Below are 13483 nucleotides of genomic sequence, written 5' to 3' on the forward strand. Positions count from 1 at the left end.
AGAGCTATCTCTCATACATCATACCTTGCTCGATTCCATTATTCAATTAATTATCTCTAACTACTTAGAGCTTAGCTCTATTTATACAATCCCATGGTTTGTGGACCATCGGTAGATCTTCTACAACTGACATTACATTTCCAAAATAAGGGTGGACAACCCTATGACTCTTTAACATCTACGCACTCTGCGACCACAAAATGCGGAGTCTTTACATTTGGATTACAAAATTGGACCAAAATATGGGCTTTTAGCCTCAAAACTGACCTTGGGAGATCCCGCACCCAAAAATAATGAAAGCATGTTCCTCGATATGAAATTATATGTTTTAGAATCCCACCTAATCCACTTAGAATTGTACTAGAAGCTAGGAAACAGTGACAATATTAATCAATGGACTGATAAGATTATTGTTTTGCAGCCAAATCACAAATAGAAGAAAAGATAGATCAACGACTTAAAAAATAGTCTCTTCGAGGAGGAAGCCTCCTTTATATCACAGAAATATACAATTCTTGGATGGTACAAATGATAAGGTCTCCTTTTTGTATGTAGGTTCACCGTGCGTACTGGGCTAGGTTAGGGTTTCTGTAACCCTGCAGACGCTGGTAACCCGCCGCTCCGTTTCACTCACCACCGCGCACATCCTCCGTCAGCTGCCCTACCGTTCCTGTCGCCGTCCGGGTTCACGACTCTCGGGGGTTACGTTACCTGAAGCTGTTTAACGCTCTCACCTGCGGCGGTTTCTCATCAACCTTCAACCGCTACATGTCGTTTTCACCGGGATTCACTGCTCCGCAAAGTGCTCACCGTTCCGAGGCGCAGATGACTATGGAGGACCTGGAGACCGTCGATTACTCTGCTGACCCCTTGGAGGGGGTCTCCATCTGGCGAACCCCTAATGCCAGCTCAGAAGGTATGTATTACGATGATTTCTCTGGGTTTTACTCTCAGTCTTCGCTTGGTGAATCTTCCAAATCTCTGCCGGTTGTCCTCCCGGATGAACCCCCCACCTAGCCGACTCTTTCGACGCCTCCCCACTCCCCGGCGACCCTGGGTTTTGTTGCTGGCAGCCTAAACCCTACCCTAGGGTTAACCCCTCAGACTGTCGGTTCATCTCACCGCCTTCCTCACAACCCTAACCTGGTTCTTGCCTCTTCCGGCCCCCTGGGTTACCTTGGTCCCTCATCAGGCTGTTTTACTTCCGTACCCCCGCTCTCGGGCCCCATTTCTGGTTTCACTCACGATTCTCCTGCCGGTATCCCTGCAACCTTCCAACCCTCGGTACCGGCTCATTTCTCTCCTCCGGTATCTGGTCATCCGCGGAACCCTGCTCCTCCGGGCGGCCCTAGAAGGAAATCAAAGTGTTTCAAATCAAGAGAAGTTGATTATTTCCTCAGACTGGAAGAGGACATTCAGTGGGGCGAAGCAATGGATTTTGCAGATCGGGTTTTGGTCGGGCGCATCAGGGGTCGCAGCTATACGGCGGCACGTTTGAAGGCTTGGGCTACCGAGATTTGGGGGCATCACTTGGTTGATATCCCTTTTGTGCAGACTTTTGTGAGGGGATGGTTTGCACTGAGGTTCGCGCGTGCCGATCACACAAACTGGGTTCTGTCCTCACACTGGCACTTTGACCATGCGCCTGTGCTCCTCAAGCGATGGACACCCTTATTTGATCCTGAGACAGAGCAGATTGGGGTTGGCCCTATTTGGATTCGACTACCCGGTCTCCCTCTTCAATACTGGTCTGAAGAAATTTTCAAGCGCATTGGCAATGCTCTCGGTACTTACATGGGCTATGACAAGTCCTATCTTCAGACGGGCATGATGTCTTATGCCAGGATTCTCATATTCATGGATACCAGGGGAGGACTTTACGAGTACATCACTATTCAGTGGAAAGATACGGCGAGAAGGCAGATTATCGACTATGAGGGCATCCCATATCGCTGTCGCAGATGCCACAAAGTCGGACATCTCTACAGGGATTGCCCGCTTCTTCGGAAATCACAAAGGAATGATAAGGAAGAGGTCGCTGACATCAACCGGTCGACCCCTCTGGATCACCATCCGGTACAGCCTCCTGAGACTCAACAGCGCTCACCAGAGGATGGTGCACCTCAGGATGGATCAGGACCTGCAAGTATAGAGACTGCTGCACCTCCCCCGGCACCGCCATCGTCCTCAGAGGCTCAGGAACACACACTGACCCCTCCGGCGGACTCAGCGGTTACGGGTATGTCATCTCCTCTTAACTCTTTGACATCTTATGCATCCTGCACTTCATCGGTCTCTACTCACTCTGTTCCCCCTGTTTCACATTTATCACTCTCTCACTCTCATTCATCACTCACTTGCACGATCCCGCCCCCTCCTCCATTGGCTCCCCCCTCTCTGATCACTTCGACCTCGGCACTATCCAAGCCATCGCCCCGATATTCCCTCCATCCTCGGATCAAAGACCGAGGCCCGGATGTTGTTGGTCTTGACCCTGTTAGTCCCCCCACCTCCCACAGAACCTCACGAGGTCGTCCATCTCGTATCACTAAAGCTAGGCAGACTGTGGATGAGGAGGTCGCCCTTGGGTGACAGCACACCATAATTGGGGCCCTTAGAGCGAAGGATGGCCCTCCCCCTCCCCCCTCATGAAGTTCCTCTCATTCAACTGTAGAGGGTTTGCTAGTTTAACCAAAAAACTAGCACTCAGGAGGTTGCTAACCTCGGATCGACTGGATATAATATTTCTTCAGGAGACTCTCTGCCAAGCAGACCATCTCATTCGCACTCTTTCCTCCTGGCTCCCGAATTGGACATTCCATGCACTTGATGCTTCAGGCAGATCTGGGGGCCTGGCATTAGGGGTGTGTAACAAGACTGTGGACATCTGCAATTTTTGGGGAGGCAAAGGTTTCATAGGCCTCGACATATATGATCATACACTTGAAAGGGATCTCCGCATTATAAATGTCCATGGACCCTGTTCTGATCGTGTTACATTCTGGAGATCCCTTCTTGAAAGAGGACTCTTTCAAGCAGATAACATTATATTGGGGGGGGACCTTAATTTCTCCCTGGGTTATTGCAAATCCTGGGGGAATATGGCACAAGTGGATACTCTCTCTGATACCATCTCCTCCCTATTGGAGGACCACCACTGGGTGGACATTCCTTCTGCTAGACTTCAGTATACCTGGACAAATAATAGGAGTGGAGATCAGAGTTTGGCCAGAAGACTCGACCGCTTCCTCATTAAAGAACAGTTATACATTGATCTACCCAGAGTTCGTCAATGGGTAGGATCGGGTGGCTTATCAGATCACAGACCTATCTTCCTGGAGGTAGATGGCCTCACTCGTAAAATTAAGAGCCCCTTCAAATTCAATGCTTCCTGGCTACAAGATCCTTCATACATTCAGCTGGTCCATGAATACTGGCAAAACAACCCAATCCGGGAAGAAGAGGAACTTTCTACCGGATTTGTCAGGAAGCTAACTGAGCTCAAGCTGATTACTAAAAAATGGGCACATCAGAAGAGGATCCAGGATAACCACACCCTCATGGAGGCTGAAAGGATCATCACGGAGTTTGAAAACTCTACAACAGGAACTTTCAACACTCCGGAGAGTAAGGAACAGTATAACCTGCTGCTAGCTAAACGATCTCAAATATTGAAGGCAAGAGAAGAAAGCATGAGATTGAGAAGCAGGGCTATTTGGCTCACTGAGGGAGACAACAACACAAAATTCTATCATAAATTTGCCAATGGCCGGAAAGCCATCAATACTATATGGGAATTAAAGGATGAACATGGCATCACCATCTCTAATCAGCAGAATTTGGCCAGGCTGGCCACTGAACACTTTAGAGGTATCTACAAGGCGCCAGGGAATGTCAACATACTGGAGATCATGAGAGTAGCCGAGCTCTTTCCCAGATATGTGGACCAGGACATTTCGGAAGAGATACTGAAGGAGGTGACCATGGATGAGCTGGAAGCCACTCTGAAATGGTTTAAAAAGGATAAAAGCCCTGGCCCGGACGGATGGACCATTGAATTTTACATCTCTTTCTTTGACATTTTGGGCCATGATTTATTGAGTATAGTGGAGGACAGCAGGAGAAGAGGTCGGATATCATCAGCTATCAAATCCACCTTCATCGCCCTCATACCTAAGACTGATGATCCGATCTCCTTCGATGATTTCCGGCCCATATCACTCTGTAACTGTCTTTACAAGATCATTGCTAAGATTATTGCAAACCGCCTCAAGCCCATCCTCTCACAGCACATATCATCTGAACAGTTTGCCTTCTTACATCATAGACAAATTCATGAAGCCATTGCTACAGCACAGGAGCTTATGCATACTCTTCAGATCAAGAAGCAGAAAGGAATGATTCTAAAGGTAGACCTCTCCAAGGCTTTTGACAGAACAAACTGGTTGTACCTTAGGCTGCTGCTTACTCATCTTGGTTTCCCATATGATTTTATCAAATGGATGATGAGCTGCATCACTGATGTATCTTATAGTGTCCTCCTCAATGGAGAAGCTACTCCCTTTTTCACTGCAGAAAGAGGGCTCAGGCAGGGATGCCCTCTCTCTCCGCTGCTCTTTCTCCTTATTATGGAAGGTCTGAGTAGGATAATCTTATCCACCAGAGATCGACACCTAATCACTGGGATCAAAATAGTGGATAATTTCTTCCTTACTCACCTATTATTCGTTGATGATATTCTCATCTTCCTAAATGGCAGTATCGGTGACTCCTCCTCTTTACATAACTCCTTCCTTCTCTTCCAGCAGGCCACGAGGATGCAGATAAACAATAACAAATCCACTATTACATCAGTTGGCTGCTCGGCATACGAAATCAACTATGCCTCACAGCGCTTCCCTTTTGTCACCTTGGAATTGTCGGATGGTATTAAGTATCTTGGATTTAGATTGAAACCATCTGGCTATAAAATTGCAGATTGGCTATGGCTTATCTCCAAAGTAGAGAAGAGGCTACAAGTCTGGTACCACAAATATCTTTCGAGAGCGGGAAGACTTGTACTCATTAAAGCGGTCATTGAAGCCACACCTGTGTACTGGATGGCCCTGGCTTGGATTCCAAGAGGCATACTGAACAGGCTCCAGAGCATATGCTGCAGATTCCTTTGGAAAGGACACCAGCCGGGGCGTATATTTGCATGGGTGAAATGGGAGACCATTACTAAGCCTAAGAGCTGGGGAGGATGGGGCATTAAGAGGCTGGCTATCTTCTCTAAAGCTCTGGCAGCAAAACTCGGATGGAGTTTACTCACAGCAGACAGTCTCTGGACCCGGGTGGCTTATTCCAAGTACATTAAGCCACTGCCCATATTAGACTGGATTTGTACTAGACATGGACACAATAATCACTTCTCCAACATCTGGAAAGCTGTCATTGACTCTATACCCTTGCTTCGAGATGGCATCACTTGGCGGATCAAAGAAGGGAATGCAGTTCGTATTGGAGTGGACCCTTGGGTTGGATGCGGGAATGCTCACAGACTGCCAGCCGATCTTATTCGCTATCTCCATGACAGAGGAATCACACATATCAAACACATTGGTGACCAAGCTAATTCCTCTTTCCTACAGCAGGCTTGGTTAACAGCCAGAGCTCTAAACCTGCCCAACCAATGGTCTGATGACTGGAAGGAATATACTTCTGCTCTCACACAAGCACAAATCAGACTTATGGAAGGACCAGATGAGATTATCTGGGCTCATGCAAAACATGGAGTGTACTCACCCAAGTTGGGATACCTCAAACTAATGGAGCCACATAAACCACCTGACATCCTTCCCACTTGGAAGTCGATATGGAAATTCAAGGCTGCGCCCAGGACGAGACTTCTGATGTGGAACATCATCTTTGATAAAATCCCCACAGGTTCTAATCTCATGAAGCGAGCCTTCTATGGACCCTTCCGCTATCACTTTTGTCTTAATGCTGATGAGAGCACAGAGCACCTGTTTCTATCTTGCAGCTCGACCATTAACTTATGGCAGTCAATTTCATCTCATATCCCGCATCTGAAGCAATGGCATGGGAACACCCTACAGGAGGCTTGGTCCAACTGGTGCTTAGAGCATACAGGCAAGGCCAAGAACCTACCTCTGCTTATTTGTTGGGCTATATGGATAGCCCGCAATCAGTCCATCTTCCAACTGAAGATGCCACACTGGCCTTCGATTATTCTACATACTGTGGCAGATTATAATTTATTACCGGAAGAGGACCTCTCCAATCCACCAAGAACTCTCACTCCTATCCCCATTGATCACACAAAGCCCTGGGCTTTCTTTGATGGCTCAGCCCAAGATGATGGGTGCGGGGGGGGAGCCATACTTCACCTAAATGACAGACACTGTTACAAGATTCAAATTAACTTAGGCAGAGGCACAAACAACTTCGCAGAACTTATCACAGCCAAGCATATCATTCATTTTGCTATCCTTAAACAATGCAGACACTTACAGATTTTTGGTGATTCCAAAGTTGTTTGCAATTGGCTCAATAATGCATCACATTGTCATGCATTTGCTTTGAGACATATTCTTGATGAAGCAAAGAGATTGATAACGTCTTTTGAATCTTTTGTCTGTCATCATATCTACAGGGAACAGAACACCACTGCAGATCAGCTCTCCAAAGAGGCAGCGCACAGAATAGGGGAGGAATGGTGGATCCAGGAGGAAGTCGATGGCACCTTTTATCAGTACTATCATCGGCCATTTGATGAACAATTGGAATGATGGGCTATAAGCCCATATGCATATGCAGTATTTTGTTTTTTTCAGTGTGTAGATACAGCTGAACAGTACATCTTTTTGTTATATTACAGCAGTATATATTGCTCTCTGCGAAGAGCCAGCATAAATTTTGAACACAGCTCTGACTTATTTACATGCTCCCTGCGTGGAGACTTATTGTATATAGCAGTTAAAAATGAACTCGACAGGCACAAGCCTGCTTTTGAATATGCTTCGGCATCTGCAAAATGTAATTTTCTTAACCTTAATGAAAATTACGACTTTTTCCCAGGGGAAAAAAAAAATATAATCAAAGCCTACATAACAATAATAATGTAAGGGCACAACAATAACCATAGTGGGCTTCTATGGGGAACAACAATAACAATATAGGGGCTACATGGGAACAACAATAATAATAAGGGGGATACACTAGTATTATAGGGCCCTAACATGCTCCTCTCCTTCAAAAAAAATTTGTCCTCAATGCTTAAGTAGTTATGGATGCTTCTATATAAAATTCCCATCCTCCCATATGGAATCGTGAGAGGGTAAGTTCTTCCAATTAATGAGATACTCTGAAATTGATCGATTACATAGTTGTCGGGTTCTTGTTTCCGTGACTGCTTCAGGATCTATTATGATTTTTCCTTCCTCATCAAGTTCTAGCAATATTGTTTAAAATGGGGGCTTGTCACTGATAAACTTCTTTAAGCATGAAACATGAAAAACTGGGTGTACTTGAGAATATCCAGTAAGCTCCAATTTTTATTTCATAGTACCAATATTTTGCAACACATTGTAAGGACCATAGTACTTGGGTGATAATTGATTATCCTTATTAGCTTACTTGAAGGATATTTATTTGTATAGTTGTAGTCATAAAAATACCCAATCACCTACATCAAAACTTCTTTCATTGTGATGTTGATTTGCTGCTTGTTTCATTTGATTTTGTGCCAGAGTGATGTTATCCATTAAGAGTTGGAGAACTTGTTGTTGATGCTCGATGTGATCTTACACTGCTTGAACCTTATAAATTTCTCTTAAAGATGATGTGATGGACGGTGGATGATATCCATAAACTGCCATAAATGGCATCATTTTTTCTACAATATGGAAGGAAGTGTTATATCACCATTCCGCCAAATGTAACCACTTGAACCATATTTTTTGTTTATCAGATAAAAAGAAATGAATATATCCTTCCAAACATTTGTTCACTATCTCAGTTTTCTCGTCAGATTGAGGATGATAAGATGAACTATGAGTTAATTGAGTACCAAGACAAGAAAATAATTTTGTCTAAAAAAATTCAGTGAAAATGGTGTAGGTTTTAACCCCGTACATAAATTACTTGCATAGGAATTCTAAAAAAATAAAATAAACAATGGCGAGAGCATAAAACATAAAATAGATATTTTCCCTTGGATCGCAAAACCGGGACTACCAGATTGATTTTTCATTATGTTCATTTCAATGTTACAATACATATATATACATGTCGAAGCATCCATAAACCCCAATCCATTAACCTTGGATTAGAACATAACCGTAGTTCCCTTGACCGGATCTACAAAATACCATGGACAGAAAACCATCATGCCCAAAACTATATGCGAAATCCATGCACAAAACCATAGGTAGGTTCGCCCACCTAATGTAGGGTCCAAAAAAAAATTCCTGGGGCACTGCCTCGGACCCTGTGCATGGGGTAGCCATGGAAAGAATATAACACAACCCAACATTCTCCCAGTTGTTTTCTTTCCAAAGGAGAGCTTAGTCATTGATCCAACCCTATAACACCCATGATTTCCCTACACCAAGAGAACTTCTCAGTGCTCGCAGACTTTGTCAATGCATCTGCAGTATTCTTCAAAGTGCCCACCTTTACCAACGACGCCTTTTTTTCCTCAACCATATCCCTCACAAAGTGATACTGAACATCAATTTTCTTTGTCTTTGAATGATAAGCAGGGTTCTTTGCCAAGAAAATTTCACTTTGGTTGTCACAGCCTATCCTTATAGCTCTCTATTCTATCCCCATACTTGAACACAATCTCTGCAACCAAACTACTTCCTTGCTTGCATGAGTGGTTTCCATGTATTCTGCATCTGTAGATGAAAGTGCCACTACAAATTGTCTCTTACTCATCCAAATGATTGCACCTCCAAATAGGTTAAACACATACCCGCTTGTAGATCTTCTCTAATCCATATCTCCAGCCCAGTCTGCATCAACAAAGCCATGAATGTCCAAAACTTTTTCTAATCCTAGTCTTCCTTGGTAGCACAAACCATAATCACTAGTGCCACGCAAATACCTGAAAACCCGCTTCACTGTTGTCCAATTCTCCTTCCATGGTTTTAACATAAACCTGCTCAATACTCCTACTGCATGTGCAATGTCTAGTCTAGTACATACTGTTGCATACACCAGGCTACCAACCGCACTTGCATATGGAACACGGGACATGTCTTCTTCCTCTTCTTGTGTCTTGGGACACTATTTTGCAACCTACAGGAATAGGAACCTTCACCAATTTACTATCTTGCATATTAAACCTCTACAGTGTTGTCTCGACATACTTCCTCTAGTTTAACCAGAGCTTCCTCTTTTCCCAATCTCATTTAATTTATATGCCCAAAATATAGTTTGCAGCACCAATATCTTTCATGTCGAATTTGGAGGACAATTGGATCTTCAAATCCTGAATAATTTCTTTGTTTTTTCCAACCAGAAACATATCATCCACATACAAGACTAGATAAATGACACGGTCACCAATTAATTTAAAATACACACAATGATCTGCTTTGCTTCTGGTGAAACCAAGTCCCCGTATAAATGTATCAAATTTTTTATACCACATCTTTGGTGATTGTTTTAACCCATACAGAGACTTTTTTAACTTGCATACCAGTTATTTCTTACCTTTCACCACAAAGCCTTCAAGTTGCTTCATGTAGATCTCATCTTTCAGATCCATGTGAAGAAATGTTGTCTTCACATCCATCTGTTCTACCTCAAAATCAAAAGCAAAAACTACAGATAAATGTAATCTAATAGAAGCTACCTTGGCAACAAGAGAAAAAATATCACCAAAATCAATTCCCGACACCTGGGAATAACCTTTTGCTACCAACCGAGATTTGTATTTCTCCACCTTTCCTTCTGCATTCATCTTCTTCTTAAACACCCATTTTTTGCCAATGGGTTTCCTTCCAACCGGAAACTCCACCAAATCCCAAGCATCATTTTTGTGCAAAGATGACATTTCGTCAACCATCGCCTCTTTCTAGAGTTTTCCATCCTATGAATCTATTGCTTCCCTCACAGTTCTGGTATTATCATCAGTAATAGATAAAGAAAATTTTGAACAGAAATTAGATCGACTATACCTTTATGGTTGCCTTCTTTCTCGAACTGATCTTCTCATAACCGGAGTTTTTGGCTCTTCATATTTTGATTCCTCTTTTGTTGTAGAGTCTGATTCTTCCTCCTTTAGCTCAAACTCTATCTTCTTGGGTTCCTTTTGTAGGACTTCATGTTTAATAACATCTTTCACCTCTCTAAACACTACATCTCGGTTGTACACAACCTTCCTTGTTTTTGGGTTCCAAAGCTTGTAACCTTTTAAACCATCCTTATACCCAATAAAGATGCACTTTTCAAATTTACTAAACTTTATTCTTTTCTCCTTTGGATCATGTACATATGCATCACATCTAAGTAACCTCTAAAATAGAATATTTCTTACCAATCCATACCTCTTGTGGAGTCTTATCCTCCAACGCTGATGAAGGTGATATGTTGACCAGGTAACATGCAGTCTCCGCTGCCTCTGCCCAGAATTCTTGTCCTAACCCTGCACCACTGAGCATGCTTCTTGCCTTTTCCATCAATGTCTTGTTCATTCTTTCTGCGATTCTATTTTGTTGAGGTGTATATGGAGTAGTCTTATGTCATGCTATACCACACTTCTTACATAACTCTTCAAATTCCTTCTTGAAAAACTCTCCACCATTATATGTCCTCATCACCTTTATCTTATTCTCTGTCTAGTTTTCCACTAGAACCTTAAATTCTTTGAACGTGTCAAAGACTTTTGATTTCTTCATGAGGAAATATATCCATGTATTCCTTGAGAAGTCATCTATAAATGATACATAGTACACAAACTTACCCAGTGATGGAACCGACATAGGTCCAAACATATCATTGTGCACAAGCTCTAAGATTTGTTTCGCCCTCTTAGCACCAGAGGGGAAACTCGCCCGATTCTGTTTCCCATATACACAAATTTCACAAAAATCAAAATCCAGAGAGAAATTAGACATACCTTCTATCATACCATTACCATGAAGTATTCGAAGGCCCTTCTCTCCAATATGTCTAAGCCTTTGATGCCATAGCATGATCTTTTCTCCAAACACCACTAAATTTTCTGCTCCACTTTTAGGAACCACAGAATTGTTGCACCCATCAATAATAGTGCTACCTTGAAGCCTGTACAGAGTTCCAATCCAAACTCCCCGCATCAATACCGATGCTCCCTGAACCATCTTGTAGGTATCTTTCTCGAACACTATTTTTGTTAGGTAAACTTGACTCAGGATAGAGTCAAAGTTGACCAAGTTAAACAATGATGGTTTTGGGGCACACGGTATTGTGCACCCATGGTATTCTGCCTGTGGTATTATATGTAATGGAGCTTATAAAAAGCTGGAAGGACTTCATTGTAAGGCAAGACCTGGAGTTGAGCGGTGAAGGTTCACTTGATCGGATTGGCCAGGGTTTTGGCCAATGCTAATGAGATCTTATTAGGTTCGGTTTTTCCCCGGATTTGGGGTTTTCCCAAATAAACATTTGTATTTATGTGTTTATGGTTGTTGCTGGTTATTTTTATATTTGTTTCTCTCAGTAATTTTCCGTAATTAATTTGTGTTCTCGGGTAAATTTCTTAACAATTGGTATCGGAGCCAGATATCGGCTTCAAAGGGATTCTTTAATGCCAAGGGTTTATAGTGCCTGATGAGATCAATGCAGCCTTTTTACAGATCTGGGTCTGAAAATAATGGTGGAACAATCGTACATGGAAGAACCTCGAGGAGAATGTGTGGAAGATAGTGTCGTAACTGCCAGGGATCGTAGTGCATTTGCGATATTTACCGATTTGGAACATGCTGACGAATTGTTCGAGATTCATGCGGCTATTTAGAAGAAAATTGTTCATGCGGCTTCGAAAATTGTGCGTTTTCTGCTACGTGAGACCATCGATGCTGGAATCTACGAGGTTCTCATCGGGCTTGCAGTTGGAGCGGTTTGATAGAATTGTTTGAGCAAACCAAATTGAGAGAGGATGGATTAGAATCACAGCAACAATGAACAAAAACAAAAATTAATGAAATCAAAATTATTGCATGTAAATGGGCATACTACTGTAAGACCTGGTAAAGCATGTATACCCCTCGGTAATCACTGGTAAAGTCTGGGTTAGACCTAGGTGATAGGGGAGATGTCGGGTTAACAATACCCCAGGTAAAAACTCTGAGTGGGGTAAGAGCTAGAGTGATCGGGATTGTCTCACTTAGCAGGTTTGGCTGGAGTCACATAAACACAAATGTTTATTCGGGAAAACCCCAAATCCGGGGAAAAACCCAACCTAATAAGATCTCATTAGCATTGGCCAAAACCCTGGCCAATCCGACCAAGTGAGCCTTCACCGCTCACCTCCAGGTCTTACATTACAATGAAGTCCTTCCAACCTTTTATAAGCTCCATTACATATAATACCACGGGCAGAATACTATGGGTGCACAATACCATGTGCCCCAAAACCATCACTGTTTAACCTGGTCAACTTTGACTCTATCTCGAGTCAAGTTTACCTAACAGTTTTTACACTTGCATCATCCAACCTGCTTACAGAAATCAGATTTCTAGCCAATGTAGGAATATGTAGAACACCCGAAAGTGTTCTAATCCTTCCACCTTGCAAATTCAACTTGACTTTTATGTGACCTATGATTCTAGCCTTTATGTCATCCCCTGAGAAGACATCACCACCATCATATTTCTCATACTTGTAGAACCACTCTCTATGCGGAGTGAAGTGAAAGGATGCACCTAAGTCAATCAACCATGCCTCATGATATACATGTGTACTTGAAGAAGAAGCCAAGTACACATCCCCAACTTCATCTGAGGTGGTTTTTGTCTCTGCAGAAGGAGCATCATTAGATCCCTTTCCTTTCTCAGGAGCTTTAGATTTACAGTCCCTTTTGAAGTGCCCTTCCTTTCCGCATTTCCAGCACACCTTTACAGGTTTTCCTGGAGATTTAGATCTCCCTCTAGATTTAGATCTCCCACTCGAGGACTTATTTTTATTTCTATTCTGGGACCGTCCTCGTACAGACAAGGCATCACCATTCTGGCCCTCCATATTTTTCTGTCTCATCTCCTCCGATAGCAAGGATGAGACTATTTCATCAAACTTCAAGGCAATTGCATTGCTACCTATTGAAATAACCAAACTATCCCATGAATCTGGTAAAGAACACAACAAACTGATGCACTTATCTTCATCTAAAATGTTAATATCAACAAATAATCATTGTCTTACCACAGTATTAAATGTGTCCAGATGCTTTGTCACCGAGTCTCCATCTTTCATCCTCAGGTATACAACTTT

The 13483-nt window shown here is 42.9% G+C and overlaps 1 protein-coding gene across 1 annotated transcript; it reads left to right on the plus strand.

The window, feature by feature from the left end:
* Window positions 1-768: 768 nt before the first annotated feature.
* LOC149162157 (uncharacterized) lies at window positions 769-6791 on the plus strand. Its single transcript, XM_089435111.1, has 3 exons — window positions 769-916; window positions 1193-2239; window positions 2839-6791. The coding sequence occupies exons 1-3, from the start codon at window positions 769-771 to the stop codon at window positions 6789-6791; spliced, it is 5148 nt and encodes a 1715-aa protein (XP_089291237.1).
* Window positions 6792-13483: the final 6692 nt, after the last annotated feature.

This window comes from Pinus tabuliformis, chromosome 5_2 (assembly GCF_031772625.1).
Source record: "Pinus tabuliformis cultivar Carrire ecotype Pingquan chromosome 5_2, CPIR1, whole genome shotgun sequence".
In the NCBI taxonomy this organism is placed as follows: Eukaryota; Viridiplantae; Streptophyta; class Pinopsida; order Pinales; family Pinaceae; genus Pinus; species Pinus tabuliformis.

What these genes read in the sequence shown, in the direction of transcription:
- LOC149162157 (XM_089435111.1), top strand. Translation starts at nt 769, where the DNA reads ATGTCGTTTTCACCGGGATTCACTGCTCCGCAAAGTGCTCACCGTTCC. An exon ending in CCCTAATGCCAGCTCAGAAG is followed by an intron (nt 917 to 1,192) that starts GTATGTATTACG and finishes GTCCCTCATCAG; the next exon opens with GCTGTTTTACTTCCGTACCC. An exon ending in GGCGGACTCAGCGGTTACGG is followed by an intron (nt 2,240 to 2,838) that starts GTATGTCATCTC and finishes TTGATGCTTCAG; the next exon opens with GCAGATCTGGGGGCCTGGCA.